At 42.7% G+C, this 20,435-nt stretch overlaps 2 protein-coding genes and 2 non-coding genes across 4 annotated transcripts in view; 3 read left to right on the forward strand and 1 right to left on the reverse strand.

The window, feature by feature from the left end:
• Positions 1–147: 147 nt before the first annotated feature.
• The window catches only part of LOC146625106 (uncharacterized), a 126,688-nt gene continuing 106,400 nt past the window's right edge, over positions 148–20,435 (reverse strand). Inside the window, exons 5-6 of the mRNA XM_085362124.1 lie at positions 420–527; positions 148–282 (exon numbers count right to left, since the gene is read on the reverse strand). Coding sequence (XP_085218250.1) covers positions 148–282; positions 420–527 — 243 coding nt within the window. The remainder of the gene's footprint in view (positions 283–419; positions 528–20,435) is intronic.
• Positions 1,783–1,854, forward strand: trnag-ucc (transfer RNA glycine (anticodon UCC)). The gene has a single exon. It is a non-coding gene; the product is annotated as a tRNA-Gly (tRNA).
• On the forward strand, positions 2,430–2,511 carry trnas-cga (transfer RNA serine (anticodon CGA)). Its single transcript has one exon. It is a non-coding gene; the product is annotated as a tRNA-Ser (tRNA).
• Positions 9,700–13,866, forward strand: LOC146625109 (uncharacterized). Its single transcript, XM_085362663.1, has 4 exons — positions 9,700–9,748; positions 11,158–11,261; positions 12,238–12,834; positions 13,186–13,866. The coding sequence occupies exons 1-4, from the start codon at positions 9,700–9,702 to the stop codon at positions 13,864–13,866; spliced, it is 1,431 nt and encodes a 476-aa protein (XP_085218789.1).

Raw genomic sequence — 20,435 nt, forward strand, 5'->3', positions numbered from 1 at the left:
GAGAGGAGAGCACATTAGACTGCTGAGAGACGGGGAGGTAGTCAAGCACTGACCACATGTCTTCTTGGATTTCAGCAAAACAGATGGGCTCATCTCGGTCTTGAAATAATTCAACTCGGGGTTGAACTGATGCAGTTTGAGAGGCATCTACAGGAGAGGCAGGGGTGGGTGAGGGCTGCTGAGACTGCGCAGTGATGGGGAGGGGGTCGAGCTCTTCCAGCACTGACAGCAGTTCTTCCTCACTGTCTGCGACAAAGGCTTCCTCTGTCTGGAACTGAAGGGCTGCAACAGGGGAGTCCAATGAGGAAAACAAACACAGAGTTTTCATTAGCTGATACAAACTCTGTGCAGTGACTGTTTCATCATTCAGTGCAGTGATGCACACATGTAGGAACTGCATGTTGGCACTTTGGACATACATAGTTTTCTTTGGTCGACCAGGCTGGATGCTCTTTGGCATGATTCTGTCTTTCTGTTTCAGCCTGCTTGAAATATCTGGCTTTCTGGTCGTTTGAAAGCGACTTCCACTGTGGACAGAAGATCATAAGAACACACTGTGAGCACTGCTACTACACATAACTACAGGACAGCTGGGACACATGCAAAAACATGAGCAGACAACATTAACAGATGCATAAATGTATGCAGAGTTACACACTTACTCTCTGTCCCACCACTGCATTTACGGCTGCACTTCCAGGGATGTTGAGTTCAGCAATGACCTTTGGCCTCTGCTCTTTGAGATAGAGCATGAAGGCATTTGGCAGCTTCGTGACGTATGGCCCATCTTCATCCTGAATGTGTTCACTGACAGGTGTTGCCAGCTGTGGTGGCTTGTCTCGCGCTCAAAGAGGACAAAATAGAGAACAATACAGTGTTCAGCTGCCTGGCTGTGCTTTACACACAGCCCTGCTCTGGTACACCCACTATGCCGGCCTTTGTACACTCTCTCCATCTAATGATAGAGAGGAAGGATACATTCACTACTTCTAGCCTCCACTATTCAAATTGAGTATTTTCACAGTGTCCTAAAAGCTTCCTGAAAAGCCTTTACACTATTTTCCAAAACGCTGCATCCAGAGCACAGTCAGGGACTGGAAGGAGAGAGTATATTTCCCCCATATGGACTTCTCTCTTCATTGGCTCCCAATTAAATCCCAAATAAAAATCCAAATACTTGCCCTCACACACACAAGGTCTTGAATAATCACCCCCAATTTTGTCTACAAGATCTCACAGTGCCATATCATCCCAACAGAGTGCTTTGCTCTCAGACTGCTGGCTTCCGAGGGGATTTAAAAGTACAATGGAAGGCAGAGCCATCACTTTTCAGGCCCCTCTCTGTGGAACCAGCTCCCACTTTGTATTCGGGACACAGACACTTGCTCTCATTTTTTAATTAAGCGTGAAACCTTTTTGCCAAAGTCCAATAACTTGAGAGAGGAGCCAAAGACGTCCTCGTCCCAGATTCGTCCCAAGACAGATTCACACCTATTCGCACCTTGTCTGCTGTGACCTGAAGAACTCGCGTGACCATTGCGACTCTCAAGGTGCTAAAAATCACACAAGAGTTTAAATGCGTGAGAGGCCACACTTGAGTAGCAAAGAAGCTTAGCTGATGAGATTAAATGTGCAGTTGCATGAGAGCACTAGTCTTTTTAGTGATCTACCTTTTGACCAGTTTAGAACCTGACAAGCGAGTAATCACAATGCCCACCTTGTTAATTGTCCTGAAAGCTTCATAAGCCGGACAATGAATCAGTGATGTTGCATTTTTTCACAGCGATGGTGGTATAGTGGCGAGCATAGCTACCTTCCAAGCAGTTGACCCGGGTTCGATTCCCGGCCATCGCAGTTGCTTCTCGCAGTGCTGTTCAAGCATGTGGGCTGCGTACTGTTTTACAGTAAAAACGTTCTCCGCTCTTTCTGCAAAGGCTTACAATGTCAGGCCAGGTGCATTCTTCATCGGCCTCGCTGCTACCGTTTGCTGTGGAAAGACACTGTTCACACAGGCTTTGAGTTCTCATCACTTCATACATATACCTTCTTACATGACACTGTGATTGGACACGCTACTTCTTCATAAAGACACCCAGTCCCACTTTAAATATTGTGCTGAATGTTTGGAATGAAGATAACATTTTACTAACCATGTACTGATCAGCTCTTTGCGGTGGCAAAATCATCAGCTGTGTGTGTTACTGTTCATGCAAACAAGCAAGCTAATGTCAGCCAGCTAGCTTCAACCGCAGCTGTGCTGCACCGATCTCACGGAACTGCAAAACCACAAGCTTTCTCACCAAAGTCATGCAGCTACCGCATTTACAATCCAGCGTGGCCGTTGTTGTGCACATCCTACTTGAAAGACGTGTGGCGTAGGACTTGGAAGACGTATGTCTTTCAAGTATGTAGCTCCAAAACCAAATGTGGTTGTTGTGGCCGAGCGGTCAAGGCGATGGACTCGAAATCCATTGGGGTCTCCCCGCACAGGTTCGAATCCTGTCGACAACGGTCAGCTGTTTTGCGGCAGTCCAGACGTTGATTTGAGAAGAAGCCACGGCATGGAGATCACCTGAGAAGGTGCCAGGAGAAAGAGCCAGGCCTTTGCTTGTGAAAATAGAGCACGCAGAAGCAATGGACCCAGCTATGTCCTGACAAAATTAGGCACATATTCAGTAAACATGGCATCCTTCAATTGCTCTCTTAGGCACCCCAGACGTGTAGTCATCCAGGATCCTGTCTGAGTACCGCCAATGACTGATGCGTCTGACAAATGCTGATTGCTTTGCAAGAGGATCGGGATTGGAGGGACAGCGGATTTCACCGGGAATGGGACAACAGCAGAAATAGCTTCAAACATCAAACATTACTGCATGAAAAGCACAAAGAGTGGACACATTTCATTGTTTGGAGCACTGCTTTTCACTACAGCTCTTTGCATGTAAAAACTTTGCTCTTCTCCACAGCTGGCTGACGGACACGCAAAAGTGCAAGCAAGAGTGGCCACAGACCCACTATGCCGGCCTTTGTACACTCTCTCCATCTAATGATAGAGAGGAAGGATACATTCACTACTTCTAGCCTCCACTATTCAAATTCAGTATTTTCACAGCGTCCTAAAAGCTTCCTGAAAAGCCTTTACACTGTTTTCCAAAACGCTGCTGTGCTGCCCCTTTAATCCTCCCCAGTTCCCTCAGTTTGAGATCCTTCTTGGACTTGGTGTCATGGTACTCCAAGTTTTGCCAAACTTTGCAACTGTTGCAGCCCCTATGTGTGGCTGTGCTAACGACAAGAACACTTTCACATGGACTTCAGGTGCACAAGCGAGCTTTGAAGAAGTAAAAAAACTCCTGGTGAATAGTCCTGCACTGGCACTGTTTGACCCTGCCTTGCGTGTTGTGATCTCTACTGATGCAAGTGACTATGGGCTTGGTGCTGTATTTGCTCAAGTGCAACCTGATGGCACAGAAAAACCTGTGGCGTTTGCTACCTGCACACTGCCTGCAACAGATCAAAAGTACTCAACTGTTGAAAAAGAAGCTTATGCTTGTGTGTGGGCTGCAGAGAAATGGAGAACGTATTTGTGGGGCCGACGTTTCACTCTGCGGACAGACCACCAAGCTCTGACAACGCTGCTGAGCACCAAAGGGTTTAATAGGGTTGGCATGCGCATCGCCCGCTGGTCTGCCCGCCTCCTGTGTTTTGACTATGATGTTATTTACCGCCCAGGTTCTCAGAACTATACAGCTGACTGTCTCTCTCGCCTGCCCCTGCCCGTTTCTTCCCATTCCACATCAGATTCAGATCATGAAATGGTAGCCCAAGTTTCTGCTGCCATGTCCTCACTTCCAGTTGCGGACTTTGACTCTGCCTGTTCAACTTGCCCTGAACTGGTTGCTTTGCGTTCACAAATACAAAGTGGCTGGCCTGCCTCAATCAAAGCACTTGATGTCACGCTTGCACCTTACTACAAAATCCGTAATGAACTCTCAACCCTAAGTGATTATGTTCTCAGAGGCTCAAGGCTCATTGCACCACTTTCAGTGAGACCTAAACTGATTGCACTGGCACATGAAAGTCACCATTGTGCGCACAAAACAAAGATTAAGAGATCTCTACTGGTGGCCAAAAATGGACTCACAAGTTCAGTCTGCCATAACCTCATGCCTCCTTTGCCAGTCCAATGACAAAACTGCACATACTAATCCTGCTCCTCTCCAACCCGTCCCACTGCCTGATGGACCGTGGAAAAAACTTGGTCTTGACATTGTTGGGCCTTTTGATACTGCAATACCTGCTTGTAGATACGTCATAACATTGACTGACTACTACTCCAAATGGCCTGAGCTTGCCTTTTCACCTTATGCTACTACTGATGATGTCATTCAGTTCCTCTCATCTGTCTTTAGTCGTCATGGCAACCCAGAGAACATCATAACTGACAATGGTGCACAGTTCACCTCTGTAATGTTCACCTCATTCCTCCAGAATAGAGGCATCTCCCACAGCAGAACATCTGTCTACTACCCAGCTGCAAACGGAGCAATCGAACGGTTTCATCGTGCCCTCCGCACCTGTATCCAGACATCAATCCAGCAGTCGAAACCATGGAAGGCGACTGTGCTGGATTGGCTTCAAGTTTACTGTGCAACACCGCATGCAACTACTTCCCTCTACTTCCCTCTCCCTAAGAACTCCTGTGTGGCAGGAAGATGCGTACTATACTGGATGTACTCCCTTTGCCTCCTGCTGTGTCTCCACTGGATACGTTGCACGTCACTCAGTTCGGAAATATCAGTTGAAAATGCAACGTTACACTGATGGTAGGCGTCACGCACGGAAACCTTCTTTTCTACCAGGAGAGAGTGTGAGGATAAGGAAACCCCACCATGTTCCCAAAGGACATCCCAGATTTACCCCTCCTGTAACAGTAACAAAAGCCAAAGGCTTGAATGCCTTCTTGCTGAGTGATGGAAAGAGTTGGAATGCCACTCATCTAGCACGCTGTCGCCCAGTGACTGAAAAGAACGCTGACACTGCTAGGCTGCACCACACTCAGACTGGCTCACCTACTGCCAGAAGACTGCCACGCGTCAAGTACAAGCCTCGCTGGCACAAAGACTATATTGTAGCATAATAGGTTGCTTCCTCTCTGTGCAGGGGGATGACTGAAGGGATCACCTTGCTAATCCTTGCTGTCCAAACTGGCCTCATTGAGCTGCAGGTCATCCACAGAGCCTTCCTCCTCTCTATCATCCTCTTTATTGTTGTTGCTTCCATCCTGCAGTCCATGCTGGAGACAGCTGAGTCCTAGCCCTGGGAGCATCTAGAGGCAATTAAGATAATATACCAAAGACTTTTTTCATGTGTTTATTTTTAAGAAAACTCTGTGTCCCACTGTTTGTTTTATTTTTTACTGATCATAAACAACCAGAGGTGTGGACTCGAGTCACATGACTTGGACTCGAGTCAGACTCGAGTCATTAATTTTATGACTTTAGACTTGACTTGAAAAAATGTTCTAAGACTTGTGACTTGACTTGGACTTTTACACCAATGACTTGGGACTTGAATTGGACTTGAACCGGTTTACTTGAAAAGACTTGATATTTCACCCCAAATATAAAATTTAACATGCATATTATATAGAGATTGAAAATGTGACGTCATTCAGGGATAAAACCGCAAAGGATTCTGGGAACTCGTGGCAAGAGGTACTAGCGCACGCAGGCTTTCAATTGAAATCACAGCGATAAAAAAGAAACACAAAAATGGCAAGAAGCTGTTGTATTATTAACTGCAATAGCCGGTCGCATGACAGCCACGGGAAGCCGACGGGTAAAGAGATCGGTTGTTATCGGATTACGTTGTTGAAGAGAAATTGTTCGAGCCATGTTTCCGAAGTAACAAAGAGGCGACGGGTGGCCTGGATTGCAGCCATTCAAAGACCAAATATAACGTCCCAGAACACTCCAGCTCACAGGTTAGTCTGCTCCAAGCATTCCCACAAAGGTCAGTCTGCTGTTGTAGTTAATGCGTCATTTTCATAACATAATTGGTGATATAGGTTACAAGCAAGTCTGGCGCTGAACAGAAATTGTCGCTCCTTTGTTTGTTGTGCATAAATAGTGAATTGTCCTGACACAATATTGCGTTTCGCTTCTGTTATTTTGGTACATTGACAAAAACATATACTTTTATTGACAGGATAAAACAGGTTTTTTGTATCACTAATTGTCCAGTACGATTACAGCATACAGTATTGTTGTCACTGCTACATTTCTGTAACGCGTACCAGAAATTATTTCCACTGCTAATTAATTACCGTTGAGCTCAAAGGTCCTATTAATAAACGGTTAACGATTGTGTATTTATGACGACAATTTGTGAGACTGGTAAACTTATGATATGTACGATGGTCTTTCGTTCTACACGGTGCATTTCAAGGTCCTGCACCCATCCGTCGGTAAACTGTACCTGGGCTTGTTGCAGTGACCTGAAGTTACTATCGTGCCAAACTAGGTATCCCCGACAGAATTTGTTTCCCCTGCGTCGGGAGCACACGCTGGACTGTCCAAATCACGGACAAACAGTATCCCACATTGTTGATTTTTAGTTTACAAACACTTCTTATAATGACTGACTACTCCTGACATTTTTGAGATCTTAGCTCTTTATACAACGAAGTTATAGTGGGATACAAATAATATCAGGCTGGTCCTGCCACAATTTGTTCCCCCTGTGTAAATCACGGACAAACAGTATCCCACATTGCTGATTTTTCGTTCACAAACACTTCTTATTATGACGCATTTCTCCTGAAACTTTGGAGGATTTAGCTCTTTATATAATAAAGTTACAGGAGAATAAAAATAGTTATTAGCCAAAATGTTTATGGTTTATTAAAATAATCCCATCTGATACCCCGTGAGCAATAAATATATAATTTTCTGTTGTAACCCTCAAACTGAATGGTAATGTAACGATACTAATTTTTCACAAAATGAAAACATCAGTACTTCCTGCATGCTCCCAGCACAGGGGAAACAAATTCTGTCGGGGATACCTACTTTGGCACGACACCGGTCCTACAACCGCATCCAAGAATAACATGCAGCTTATCTCAGAACTGTCGGTGAAAATTATCCTTGGAGCTAGGTTTAATTGAGCTGCATTTTAAAGAGGTGCAATTTCACAATTTGTGTATATTTTCTAAGTTCACTATTTTGTCATGTGTTGAGAAAAACACAGATTTAAAAATTACATGGTCTAATATTTACATTTAGCATAACTGCAACATTATTTTTTCGTTTTTTTCTTTTTAAAGACTCGAAAGGACTTGAAATTCAAAATTTCAGACTTGTGACTTTACTCGGACTTTTACACCAGTGACTTGAGACTCGACTCTGACTTGCCTGACATTACTTGAGACTCTACTTGAGACTTGAGGATAAAGACTTGAGACTTACTTGAGACTTGCAAAACAATGACTTGGTCCCACCTCTGGCTTTATCAAGTTTCATTTTCAGCGCTGTGTATTTTTCCTGCACGTCTTCAAGCTTGCAGTCCGTTTGTTTCTGTTTAATTTCTTGTTGCTTTTGTTCTTGAAGCAACTCTTTATTTTTGTTCAGTGTTTTATCAAGCTTTACCTGAAGCGCTTTGTATTTTTCCTCCATGCCTTGGAGTTTGCACTGCTTCATGTCCTGTTGTTGTTTTTCTTGGAGGAGTTCTTAATTTTTTTTGCAGAGCTTCATTAAGCTTGATTTGCAAGCCTTTGTTGTGTTTCTCCATGTCCTGGAGCTTGAAATCCATTTCCTTCTGTTTTATCTCCTGTAGCCTTTTTTCTTGAAGAAACTCTTCATTTGTGTGCGGTCTTTCATCAAGCTTTACTTGCAGCTCCTGATTCTTTTTGTCCTTCAGCACTAGTTTTTCTAGTGCTTTATCAAGCTTTGCTTGGAGCTCAAAGTTTCTTCCCTGCATTTCTAGGAGTTCCATTTCTTTCAACTTTTGAATATCTTCCTTTTCTAGAAGCTGGTTGAATGATTTGTCTACTTGATCAGGAAGTTGAATTTTGTCTTCCTGATCACAAAGAGGAGAGTTGGGCTTTACTGTTTTTTTCTGTTTTCTCTGAGACATGTTTGAATCTGTAAACTGTCACTCTGTTTATATCTGAATTAACTAATTTCAAGAAACTGTTGCAATTACCTGGACTGCCTCAGCCCAGGTGATGTAACATTAGCAGACAGAGGGTTTGATGTTGCAGAATCTTTGGAGCTGTGCCATGCTGAACTGAAGAGCCCAGCTTTCACCAAAAGGAAGAACTAACTGGGCCCTAGATTGCCCAATCAAATCTCTTAATGCCACCTGCCCTCTCCTACATTAACTGTGGGCTCACCTTGTAGAACAGAGTTGAGTGTGGAAGAAATGGCAAAAATATGGAGCTGAAAAGCTGAGAGAGAAAAAGAAATGATAAATAAATCAATGTGTCAAATTAACTGACATGTTAGCTGGTGGAGTGCCCACTGCATTATATATATATCATCTCTTTTTTATAATAAATAATCAAAAACTTTATTTAAACTAAGATTTTAAAAAATATGTGCAGTGATTGATGTGCTCTCAGACATGTGCTTCAATCCACACACAAATACAAAACAATCTGACCACACGTACAACTGTTTCACAAACTCTATAAAGCATTCACACTCCAATGGATGCATCAGAAAGCAGCTTGGGATTACAATCTTGTCCAAGGATATTTCGCCTGCAGACTGGAGCAGCCAGGGATCAAACCAGAAAACTTTCTGATCAAAAGCTGACTTGTGCTAAATGCTGAACGGCAGCCAACCCATTTTAGCCATTTAATGAATGTGCCATTTAATCTTGGCTGCAGCCAAGATTAAATGGCACATTCATTAATTACAGAGTTACGGATTGTTACATGGAACTCAAAAGAAATAATGAACCCATCTCGTGTCCTGTGTCTTCTATAGCTGTCTGTACTTTTACTTCCAAAGTTCATCAGCAAACAGTTTGCAGGCCTCTAATTATCAGGCTGTACTCAAGCGCTTGAATTCAACCTAAAAGCTGTGCTGTCATACAGAACCAAGTACCCTCCGCGGAAACTATAGCTAATGTCACAACTGGATCTGATGAGACAGCTATGATTTCTGGACTCGAAGTAAATAATCCTGAATCAATTTATACAACATCAGTTTGTTTGTTTTGCTTTCATAACAAATAGTTTGAGCCATATACAAATACAGAAGTGACAAATGGAAACATATTTACAATCCAAAGTCAGACTAACAGTTTTCAGTAGCACAGTCTTTTATTTACAGTCTGCTTCTCCTGGTGGTAAACCTCTATCACATGTTTGGATTAAAAATTAGGCCTATATAGCTGCTGGTTCCAGTTTAAGCAATATGTTAAAAATACTAAATTCTTCATTGATTTGAGCTGTGGGGTTTGCTATACACTGGCAGAAAATTGTAGAGTAAATGGTGAAAACAAACAAACCAAATAACAAGATCCTTGAATTCCATCTTTTTTATTAACAGAAACTCCAACAAATTTGTGGCCAATTGATGATGTTTGGGACATGAAAAGTCCAGTCCAGCAGGTGGCGGTAATGCGCCTTAAAGCTTTAACCGCCAAAAAATACAAGAGCAGAAGAAGAAGAAGCCGAGTTCCCGCTTTATGGCGTTTTTCTCTCCGATTATTGTCAAGACTGATTTAACACTTAAAGGTAAGCACCGAGCTAATATTAATCCGAGTCTAGTTAATCTTGAGTTTAGCTCCTGAATGAGGCTTTCTGTTGCTCTCCTCGGTGTCTCTTCTCAAGTTTTTGTGAACAAGTTGAAAAAAAAATCTGACTAAATTGACTCAAGCTGCTTTAAACTAATTTACAGAAAGATATCAGCAAAAGGTTGTGAAACACAGAGAAGAAAAGAATTTATTAGAAGAAAGCTTTTAAATGAGCTCATTGTAATCAGAGTTTCTGTTGTTTTATTAGCCTGTTATTAAGGCTACTTAGCATCTCTGTGGCACCTGCACAGCTTATGAATGCAGCTTGCTAGCTAAGCTAGCTAGCGCCACCCTTCTTCCATATAAGGTCACTTCCGGCTCCAAAAGACCCAACATGTTGGCGGTAAAAGTGCTATAATGAAATACATTTATGAGAAATGTAAAAATAAATGTGTTCCAGGCTAAAACACAGCTGCCTTTATCAGCGCAAAGTTGTGATGAGGCTTACTCAGATGATGGCTCAGATTTCTACACCCACTCGGATATACAGATGAAATCAAGACAAGTACATCAATACAAAAATTCACAGGATTGTTCAAAAAATAATAAATTGCATGAATATAGGAAATCTTCCTCTCAGTGACTGAGTTGTCTCATTGTGTCCTCATTTTTTATAAATCAAGGCCTGAGTAACCCAACCTTAAGTGTTCATTAAGGTTTTTGTCACATAGATAGAAAATAAACTCAGAGATTAAGCGGCTGTTATAAACAGAGTGATTAGTTTATGTAAAAAATGTAGTTTGTTGTTGTTCTGGTTTATGTGCTGAAAATGGTTTTATTTGTGTATGTTCAATGTGTTAGACTTGTACATAGTTAAATATATGATCAAATAATGTTGAATCCTGGATATGGATTTGTAAGCAATGAAATTTGAAATAAGGGGGTAGGAACAAGAAAACTTCATCCTACTCCTTTTCGAGCACACACATTCTGTAGACATAGATATTTGCATGAAAACTTGATGATTTTTAAGTTTTGTTATTTTTATTTTTTTCTGTTGTTATTTCAATTATATTTGCATGTTTGAAATAAATTTTATCTATCTATCTATCTATCTATCTATCTATCTATCTATCTATCTATCTATCTATCTATCATTTCTCACGGCACACGTATATTGTCGGGTTTTTTCTTGGCCAGGGCATATTTTAAAGAGGAATTGCTCTCCTGGTACTGGTGTGTCATACTGCTGAATTTGGTATCGGTGCTCAAACCTTTTGTGTTTGTTTCAAACAAGTTGTCCACCCAAGGAAGCTAAAATGTGTTCTGTGTGTTCTCAGATGAACATATGAGACACTTTGACTCTTCAGTGCAGTGTGGAGCTTAACAAAGTTCTGTTTTGTGTCCCAGCTGATCAGGAGGAGGAGAAGAGTCTGACGGAGCAGCAGAGGAAATTTCAGCTACTTGGACTCAGCTCAGCCACTGCAGAGAAAACAATGAGCTCAACACAGAAGGTGACAGATACTAGTGTTAAGAAATACTCCATTAAAAGCTGAAGTACTGATATGTATATTTTATGCTAAACTAAGTGAACCTTGTGCAATATTAATGTAATGTAGAAATAATGTATACAATGTATACAATGCCTACATCTTAGACGGTGACGTTGCCTCTAAACATCAAAATGAGCAGGAAGATGTTAAAGTGGGATTCAGCAGGATTCAACCCTAACATCAGCTGTAGTGGCTCAGTGTGGGGAAAAGGGTCACAGCTCACAATCATTTCTATTGAGAGCTCCAGTAGATTTTTTTAATGTACAGGCTGTGATCAGCTGACCTGCTGCTCTCTGTGAATTCATCCAGATGTCAGCAGATGTTTCATGAGTTGTCCTGGCTGATTTCCTTTCTCTACACTGACAGTACACTGTCTTTATATTAGACACTAACCTGTTGGTATGTGGGTGGAGCTCAGTGAATGAATGTCAGCATCATGAGCTTAAGTTTAAGTTAATCTCTGCTACACTTGATGTAATCTAACTCTGACATGAGCACCACAGTCACTGTGCACCAGTCACACACTGTTCTTTACTTAAATCCATCACATTACAGTAAACTTGCCTGCTTATCCTGCACTAACCTGCAGAGGATTTTGCTGCAGTCTTTACATCACATTGTGAGACAAACTGCACACAAACAGTTTGTGTGTTTACTGATGTTTGTTGGGCTGATAGAATCACTGCATTTGAAATTACCTGCCACATAAAAAATATTACTCCATTTATTCTCGCTCGTCTTCTGTATTGCTAACTAGATGTTGAAATACCGCGACCGCAACTTATCAGCACCTGCAGTCGTTCAGGTTCTGGTGGTGTTTGGTGCCACACTCCACCTTCAGGTTTAAAACTAGTGTTAATGGAGGGAGTTTGAAGCTTCAGTTTGTTTAATGACTGCATTTCACTCACTGCCTCTGTTTGTATCTCTGTCACTGCAGGACCAACATGGACCGAGAAGTCAGCGCTCTCAGGAGGCCGACAAACCTCACAGAAGCAAGAGAGAGAAAAAAAACACCTGTGACGAGTGTGGGAAGGATTTTACTTTGAAGTCTAAACTAAAACAACATCAGCTCATCCACACTGGAGAGAGACCGTTCAGCTGTGACTTGTGTGGAAAGTCGTTTTCCTGGAAGAATTCCCTAAAAACACACCAAGTCGTCCACAGTGGAGTTAAAGCTTACAGCTGTGATCAGTGTGGCAGAGCTTTTACTCACAGTAGCAACTTACAGAGACATCTAGTTACCCACTCTGGAGTTAAGGCATACAGCTGTGACATCTGTGGAAAAACCTTCAGCCGGCTAGGGTACCGAAATATACACGTACGCATTCACTCCGGAGAAGATGTGTACTGGTGTGATCAGTGTGGTAAATACTTTACAACAGACGCACAGTTACAACGCCACATGTTTACCCACACTGAGGAGAGACCTTATCAATGTGACCTGTGTGAGAAGACTTTTAAAACTCCACAGTACCTGAGAGAACACCAACAGATCCACACCAGAAAGAGACTCTACAAGTGCAGTTACTGTGAGGTTTGTATTTTTATTTTATTCTTGTAAGTTCAGTCTGACTGTTTGGAACAAGTCTGCTCATTAAATTGTGTTAGCATGTTAGCACTTCTACTGCACCGAAGAGTAGCTCTGAGCCATTATTCAGGTTTTCATTTCATTTAAGTGTAAGTCAGATGTTACTGTAATATTAAATAAGTATTGCTGTAGTATTATGGTGGTAGTATTGTAGTTATTGTAGCCCAGTAAACTGAGTGTGTTAATTGAAACAGTAAAATGTAATTGGACGTCTGCAGAGATGCTCTTTATTTCAGGCGACTTTCAGGATAAAAGTGTTGAAGGACTGACTTACACTGTCTTTGTGTCTTTGTTTAGAAGCAGAGCGACACAGATGGATCCACTTCTCAACCCTGTCATCGCTGTGGTGGTGGGAAAGACTTTCGTTGTGACATCTGTGGAAAAACTTTCAGTCAGCAAGCCGGCCTAAAAATACATCAACGTAAACACACTGGAGACAAACTGAAATACTGCAAAGAATGTGGGAGAAGCTTCCCCACATCAGCTGAGTTAAAACATCATGAACTCTTTCACAGTGGGGTCAAAAAGCACCTCTGTGATCAGTGTGGGTCATCCTTCACCACTGCAAGTCACCTTAAAACACACAAACGAGTCCACACAGGAGCGAAACCATACAAGTGCAGACACTGTGACAAAAGCTTCTCACAGTCAGGTCATCGTAACGAGCATGAACGTACACACATGGAAGGAAACTACAGCTGTGAGCAGTGTGACAAGAGCTTCAGTAATCTCAGTTCATACTCTGCACACAAACGATCCCACGTTACTAATAAACTGTTTCACTGTTACCACTGTGCCAAAACATTCACTTCATCATCTGCTCTGTGCAAACATCAGCGCGATCACGCAGGGCTGAAATCGTTCCCATCACAGGATCAGAGTGAATCTGAAGAGAGAGAAACATCCTCTTCTGGTTTCAGAGTCCAACTTAAAACCCTGGAGATCAGGCTCCACAGAGTTCAGGTCGGCTCTCCTTAAGTTTAAGTTTAAGTTCAAATGAGGCTGTGAATCAAACTTCCTGTAGTTCCATTTTAATCTTTATAAATTGTTCTTCTGTTTGTGTTCAGTCGTTACCTTTTTTTTTCAGTGGTTGGATTAAAAATCAGTTTTCTGTTGTTTAAGTTTTTATTGAATGTATTTTGTTAAATAAAGTTAAAATATTGTTAAATAAAGAATTGTTTGAACGACAAAGATTTTGAGCCATGATGTCATTTCCTGTATTTCAGAGTAAAGACTGAAGTGACAAATGGAAACATGTTTACAGTCATGGAATAAACACTGATGGGTCATCTGTAGGAAGCACTATTGCTGACCTGACAGACTCGACCTTGTTTACAAAGAAAGAAAGGAACTGATGACATGTGTCAGCAGAGGCTTTCAGGGTTGTTTAGAGTAGAGCTGATAGTCTTAAAGAGAACACGGCGATTATGACAATTTAACACAATGATCTGAGAAAAATATCTGTTTCTTTCATTTTTACTGTATTCTGATCAAATTTCCAACATTCTTTTAACATTTCAAAAGAATTTGTCTTTCTTCCACTTTCACACTTGGCCCTAAAAACACCAACATCCGTGCATCACCCTTGTGTCAGTCTAATGAACCTAACATGTGAGTGATACATAACACACATTCACACTGGCTGCATATATCAGTCCGGGGGGGCAGAGCAGAACTGTGTATGAATCAGACGCGCTCACATATTCAGGCTTTCCAGAGGCGTTTACCATCAGAAGAAGCAGAACAATGAATCATCAGCACCCCGCAGAAGAACACAGCAAGCAACAACTCTAACAATAAAGACGTGCTGGAGCCAAAAGATGCAGATAGCGAGTTTTAAACGATAACGCACAGGATCAAAGGGGGAGAGGGTAAAAACCCACTGCCTCCTGAGATAAAGATCAGCAAGTCAAGCTGGCAGCAGACGACACAAAACGCTCTCTGGAGGAGGCGGCGACTGTGGAGCAGGCCGACGGAGAGGCGGATCGGCAGACAGGAAGCTCCCGGGGTCCCACAACAAGATGTTGCGCGTCAGACTGGAGCAGGATATCCCCATGTTGGTGACACTGCCCATCGAGGTACAGCCCAACTTGGCAAACCAACCCTTCCCTTTCTTGGACAGCACACTGGCTGATCTGGGCATCCAAGACTGAGTCTCACTCCGTGTGGGGACGTTTTTTTGTTTTTGTTTGTTTTTTAAGAAGCAATCATGTGTATATATTCAGCTCAGAGCTGAAGGAGAGGGTGGTTTGGGTTGACACCAAGAAGACCCATCCTAGAGGTACGGCGGTGGGATCCAACTGCAGGGATGTGGTCAGATGGCAGTCTGTGGAAATCAGGTGACAGTGAGAGCAACTTGATTTTCCTATTTTGTCCTTCAGATACGAGTGAAAGCCCAGATGCCAGGAGACAAGCAGCTCCAGGAGGTCCTGTACAGCACCGAGGTCCACACTGACCGCTCCTTCTGCTGCACTGGAATGGATATCCTGCCCTGGAAACAGACGTGTGCAGGTCTAGAAGCAGTTTAAATCCCATACTTTTTTGATCTGTGAGGCTCTTAATGTCACGTCTGCAGCCATGAAAGTCAGCTCAGGGTTTCTTGATTCTGATTTTTCTTTGCTGTGTCACATTTAGCTCATATCTGCATTGCCATGCCCTGAAAACAAGCTGCCGGGCTTTAGTCAGGCTCAGGGACAACGGGAGATCTGAGGAGCAACACAATGAGAACAACTAAAACTGAACAAACTTAACATCTGATTACCTTTTTTATTTGTAAGAAAAAGTTTAATGCGCCAACTGTCCACAGCAAAGCTTATTATGACAAGACTGCTTTTATTCAGTGATGTCAAAGTGTCATCACTTCATACCTCTGAACTGACATTAGATGTATTGCATACCTTGTTAGAATTACACTGTTGAAGCATTTGTAAAAAGCTTCTGTCCTTGTTAATTTATGTTTTAGGATAAGTTTTTGGGCTGTGTAAGGTCACAGGTTGCATTTCTGAGCAGAGTAGTAAAGGTAAAGTAAGTGTTTTCAAAACTAGCCACTCAGCATGTGTACAAACAGTGAGAAATCTCTGAAGAAAACCGTTTGAAGGAGCAAGAACACACGCGTTTCTCCACAGGTTAAAGCCCGCTTTAATAATCAATATGAATCAAAGACTTCTGTCAACACAAAATAAATGTAAGGAAACACATCCAGTTTCTATAACTGACGACAAGCTTGGACCACAGTGATCTAAACTCATCCTCTACATTGGAAATGTAAACAAATGTAAATGTGGTTTTTACTGTACCAGAGCAGGGCTGTGTGTGTAGAGCACAGCCAGGCAGCTGAACACTGTATTGTTCTCTTTTTGGTCCTCTTCGAGCGGGAGACGAGCCACCAAAGCTGGCAACACCGGTCAGTGAACACATTCAGTTTTCAGGCCCCTCTTCTGTGGAACCAGCTTCCAGTTTGGATTCAGGAGACAAGATTTCAAGATTAGGCTTAAAACTTTCCTCTTTGGTAAAGTATATATTTAGGGCTGGACCAGGTGACCTTGAATCCTCCTTTAGTTATGCTGCAATAGATGTAGCCTGCCGGGGATTCCCATGATGCATTGAGTTTTTCCTTTCCAGTCTCCTTTCTCACTCAGTATGAGTTAATAGACGTCTCTGCATTGAATCATATCTGTTATTAACCTCTGTCTCTCTTCCACAGCAGGTCTTTTATCCTGTCTTCCTTCTCTCACCCCAACCGGTCGCAGAAGATGGCCCCGCCCCTCCCTGAGCCTGGTTCTGCTGGAGGTTTCTTCCTGTTAAAAGGGAGTTTTTCCTTCCCACTGTCGCCAAAGTGTTTGCTCATAGGGGGTCATATGATTGTTGGGTTTTTCTCTGTATCTATGAAGCGCCTTGAGGCAACTTTTGTTGTGATTTGGCGCTATATAAATAAAATTGAATTGAATTGAATTATCTGAGGAAGAAGCAGAGTTGGTTTGTTTCCAGCTGAAATCATCCAGGCTCAGGAATTTGAATCGATCCACATCATTTCTGCTTGAACTAGAGAACATGAGTGTCGACTTACATTTGGTCTGTGAGACACATGTCATAGTGACAGTATTTGGGTTAATATGGCATTACTCACCCTGGTCGCATTTCTTCAATATCAGGCACCAAGTTCAGGAACTCGTTCTTTTGCAGCCCGCGCAAGGTAGGAGGTCTCCAGAGTGGGAACCATCGGGAAGTTTTCACAGTCTGAGCAGGAGGGACTGGAGGCACGTGAGCTGTTCTCAGGGGTCCTTTAACACAAATCACACCAAGTTAGAATCAAATAGATAACCTGTCAATAACCGTTTGCAGATCGAGGTCAATGTTCCTAAAAATATGTTTACTTCTGGCCCATGGAGCCACAGCGCGAGTCCGAGAGAGAGGGGCAGGTAGAGGAAGGGGTGAGGGTGGCACTGCTGAAGCTCGTCACGGATGGATCACGTCCGATCGGTGAGATGAGAGAAAGCTGAAGTGAAACAACAGCAGGATGAGGTAGACGTCAATATAGGAACTCCCTGATGTGACACAGAAAGGCTATTTTTTTATTTCTTTGTATTATTTCTCACCTTGCAGTCACTGATGCTGTTCACCAGCTGCTTGTATTCAGTATTGAAGGTGTGTGTCAGAAGGCGCAGGCACTACAACACAACAGGAACAAGACCGATCAGCTCCGAGCAGAGAAGGAAGAAGGCAGCAACAAGAACGCCCACTAAGCCCACGTTTTTCTCACCTTGGTGGCCAGCTCCTTCTCACGCTTTCAAAGGTGGTGCTGGAGATCTGCGAGGAGGCGGAGGTGGACGTGGACAGAGTGCCGGAGCTCACGCTGGGGGACAGAGACTCACTCAGGGACTTGGTGGTGGGAGCTGTTCCCACGGGAGCCGCCTCTCCCAGAAGGTGACGGGTCTTTTCCACCTGGACGAAAGATGGGGGCGAATGTGAGGTGGGGAGAAGAGGGGAGGTTAGTCATGTAAAGTCTGTACTCTAAGAAAAAACTTTTTAGAATAGCACTTTGGTCTTTGAGTTGAAAAGTCATTTTTCCCTCTACGATATTAAACAGATTTATTTCTTTATGAATCTTTTAAGGCCCCACCTCCTGCAGCTGCTCCATCTTCTCCAGCTTCCACTGGTGCTCTAGGATGAGGCTATCTCCTCTGGGCCTCCAGCCGGCCAGGTTCTCCTCTCCACGCACATAAGCCACTGATGTGTCCAGGACCTTCCTCCTCCTCCTCTGCATCCCTGCTCAGGACATGAGCCCTCATTAGGATGAAGCTCTCCACAGAATTATGATAAAACAGCTGCCGTTCTTTAAACATGTTTCATGGCCGCTCACCTGGGCTTCCAGTGTCAGACATCTTACACAAGCTCAGCTCGTAGATCCCAGTCACTCGGTTGCTATAATGAAGCAGAAGTTTTGAACAAGGAAACTTTGTAACAGGGCAGATATCTTTGATTGTGAAACAGAGATGGCCACAGTGCAGCAGCCCAGATTTACCAGTCAGGAGTTTTGGAGTATCCAGTCCCAAAGAGGTTCTTGAGAGAACGGGGTGGGGAAATCCTGGCGTCTCGGGAGTAAAAGACCGTGCAGATGTCTTTGGTGATAATGGCAGGCTGGATGCAATGGTCCAGCTGCAGAGAGGAGATAAAGGGTGTGTGTTAGACACGATGACATCAAGAGACTTAAAAACACGTACAAACAGGTACAACACGGCGGAGCAGCGGCTGACCTCCAGATACGCAGATAAGGTCATGTAGATCTTCTCTCCGTAGGGAGTGACGCGGTTGAGCAGGAGGGAACCTTTTAAGGGTGTTTTTATTTGTGCTCCCTGGCCTGGAAATAAACGGTTTCCGATCAGACCTGCTTCATCTTCGTGCCATTGGTATCTGACTCGCTTGCTCCCCCATGCATTTTAAAAGAATCCTTCTCTTCAGCATGAAGTTCTGGCTCAGCTTTAGTGTCTGCGTTACATGTACACAAAGACTGAAACGTTCAATGATAAAAACACACAGTGGAATAAAATTGTAAGACGTCATCAGTTGATGCAGTTTAAGGACACTTGTTCTTCTGTGCAGTCTCACCTGGAGCTCACGTTTCTAGTTCATGCCATCATGACCAAAGATTCTTCAATTAATAGTTTAAAGATGTCCATGAATGCACTGCTAACTGCTCTTCACCCTGATAAAAATCAACATGCATTTAGAATAAGAAACACTTTTACAAAACCAAAAGCTTCACTGTACTTAGTGATTTATACGTCTACAAAACAGGTTCAGTTTGTAACTGAGAGAGCGGCTCAGTGGTGCTGAATTATATTTCCAATAGAAACACAATTTCATATGTTGTAGTAACAACACACTGCCACAAGATGGCAGCCTAGGCCTACTTTAACATGCTGTTCCAGTACAAAAGAAAAAGTGACAGAGCCTTGAAAGAGTGACAGAGACACTTTTTATGAACTCATCTGTAATGTGTCACCTTTTCTGTAGGATGAAGAAGTGCTTCCCTTCTTTTAAAGTAAATACAGGCTTACAAAGATCCTCTAAACATGTTTCTGAAATAATCCTAAACACAATCATTAAATCAAAAATGCAAGAAACTATTTATTTAATCACTCTTCTTAACTTAATTCCTTAACTTAGTAAAAAAAAAAAAAAAATAGAGAAGAACTTTTCTGCTGTCTCACCTCTGTCAGTTTTCATGCTGTTGCAAGAACAGGTGGAGGTGCAGGTGGAACTCTGACTTCATTTTTTTTTTTTCTCTTCCTTCTTTTTTGTTAAAGGACTAATACCTCACACACTGCACTGAAAACGTGAGATGGCAGAGTGCAGTCTGAAGTTTTCAGCTTATGTCCCCAAGAAGCATTATTTTCCCAGTATATGGAAACACGTTTCTTCTCTCTGCCGTTCTCTGTTTCACTCTCTGTCTATAAATAGTTACATTTATAGACCTCTTTCATAGATTTTAGTTAAAACATCTGTACATGATTATACATTAAACTCTAGTTCACACAAATAACCGTCCATGACTTTCTTCTCGTGTTTCTTTATAATCTCTTTCTGTGCATTTAGACAAAACTAAAAGTTCATTGTGGGACAGTTTTTCCAATATTAGTGTATTGATTGCAAAGAGCCAACGGTAACAGGGAAGGTTAGAGAGATCCTTGCTTGTTTTTGTCTCTGTGTATGGGTGTGCTACAAAATGTTTTTCTTCCATGTTGTACTGTTTGAATCTTCTCGTTTCTCTGTCGTGCTATTTGCCTCACACTCTGCCAAAACGCAAACACATTCAGCTCATATGGATGCACAGTGAAGTGCTCCCATCAATATGAACACACCTTTTGCCCAACTGTCCTCCAGTCCTTCTCTCCAGTGTCTATATTTTTGCCTTTTGATTGACCTTCTCCTCCTGTTGTAATCTGATGATGCTTTACGAGTTTGTGAGGGGGAGGGCATACAGTGGCAAGAACTAATGTTCTCTGTGATGTGTATGTGCTCTCTGTTCACATTCCAACTATAACAGT

Source organism: Diplotaxodon limnothrissa, linkage group LG9 (genome assembly GCF_057381915.1).
Source record: "Diplotaxodon limnothrissa isolate DT_005_m linkage group LG9, D_limnothrissa_male_GT1.1, whole genome shotgun sequence".
Lineage (NCBI taxonomy): Eukaryota > Metazoa > Chordata > Actinopteri > Cichliformes > Cichlidae > Diplotaxodon > Diplotaxodon limnothrissa.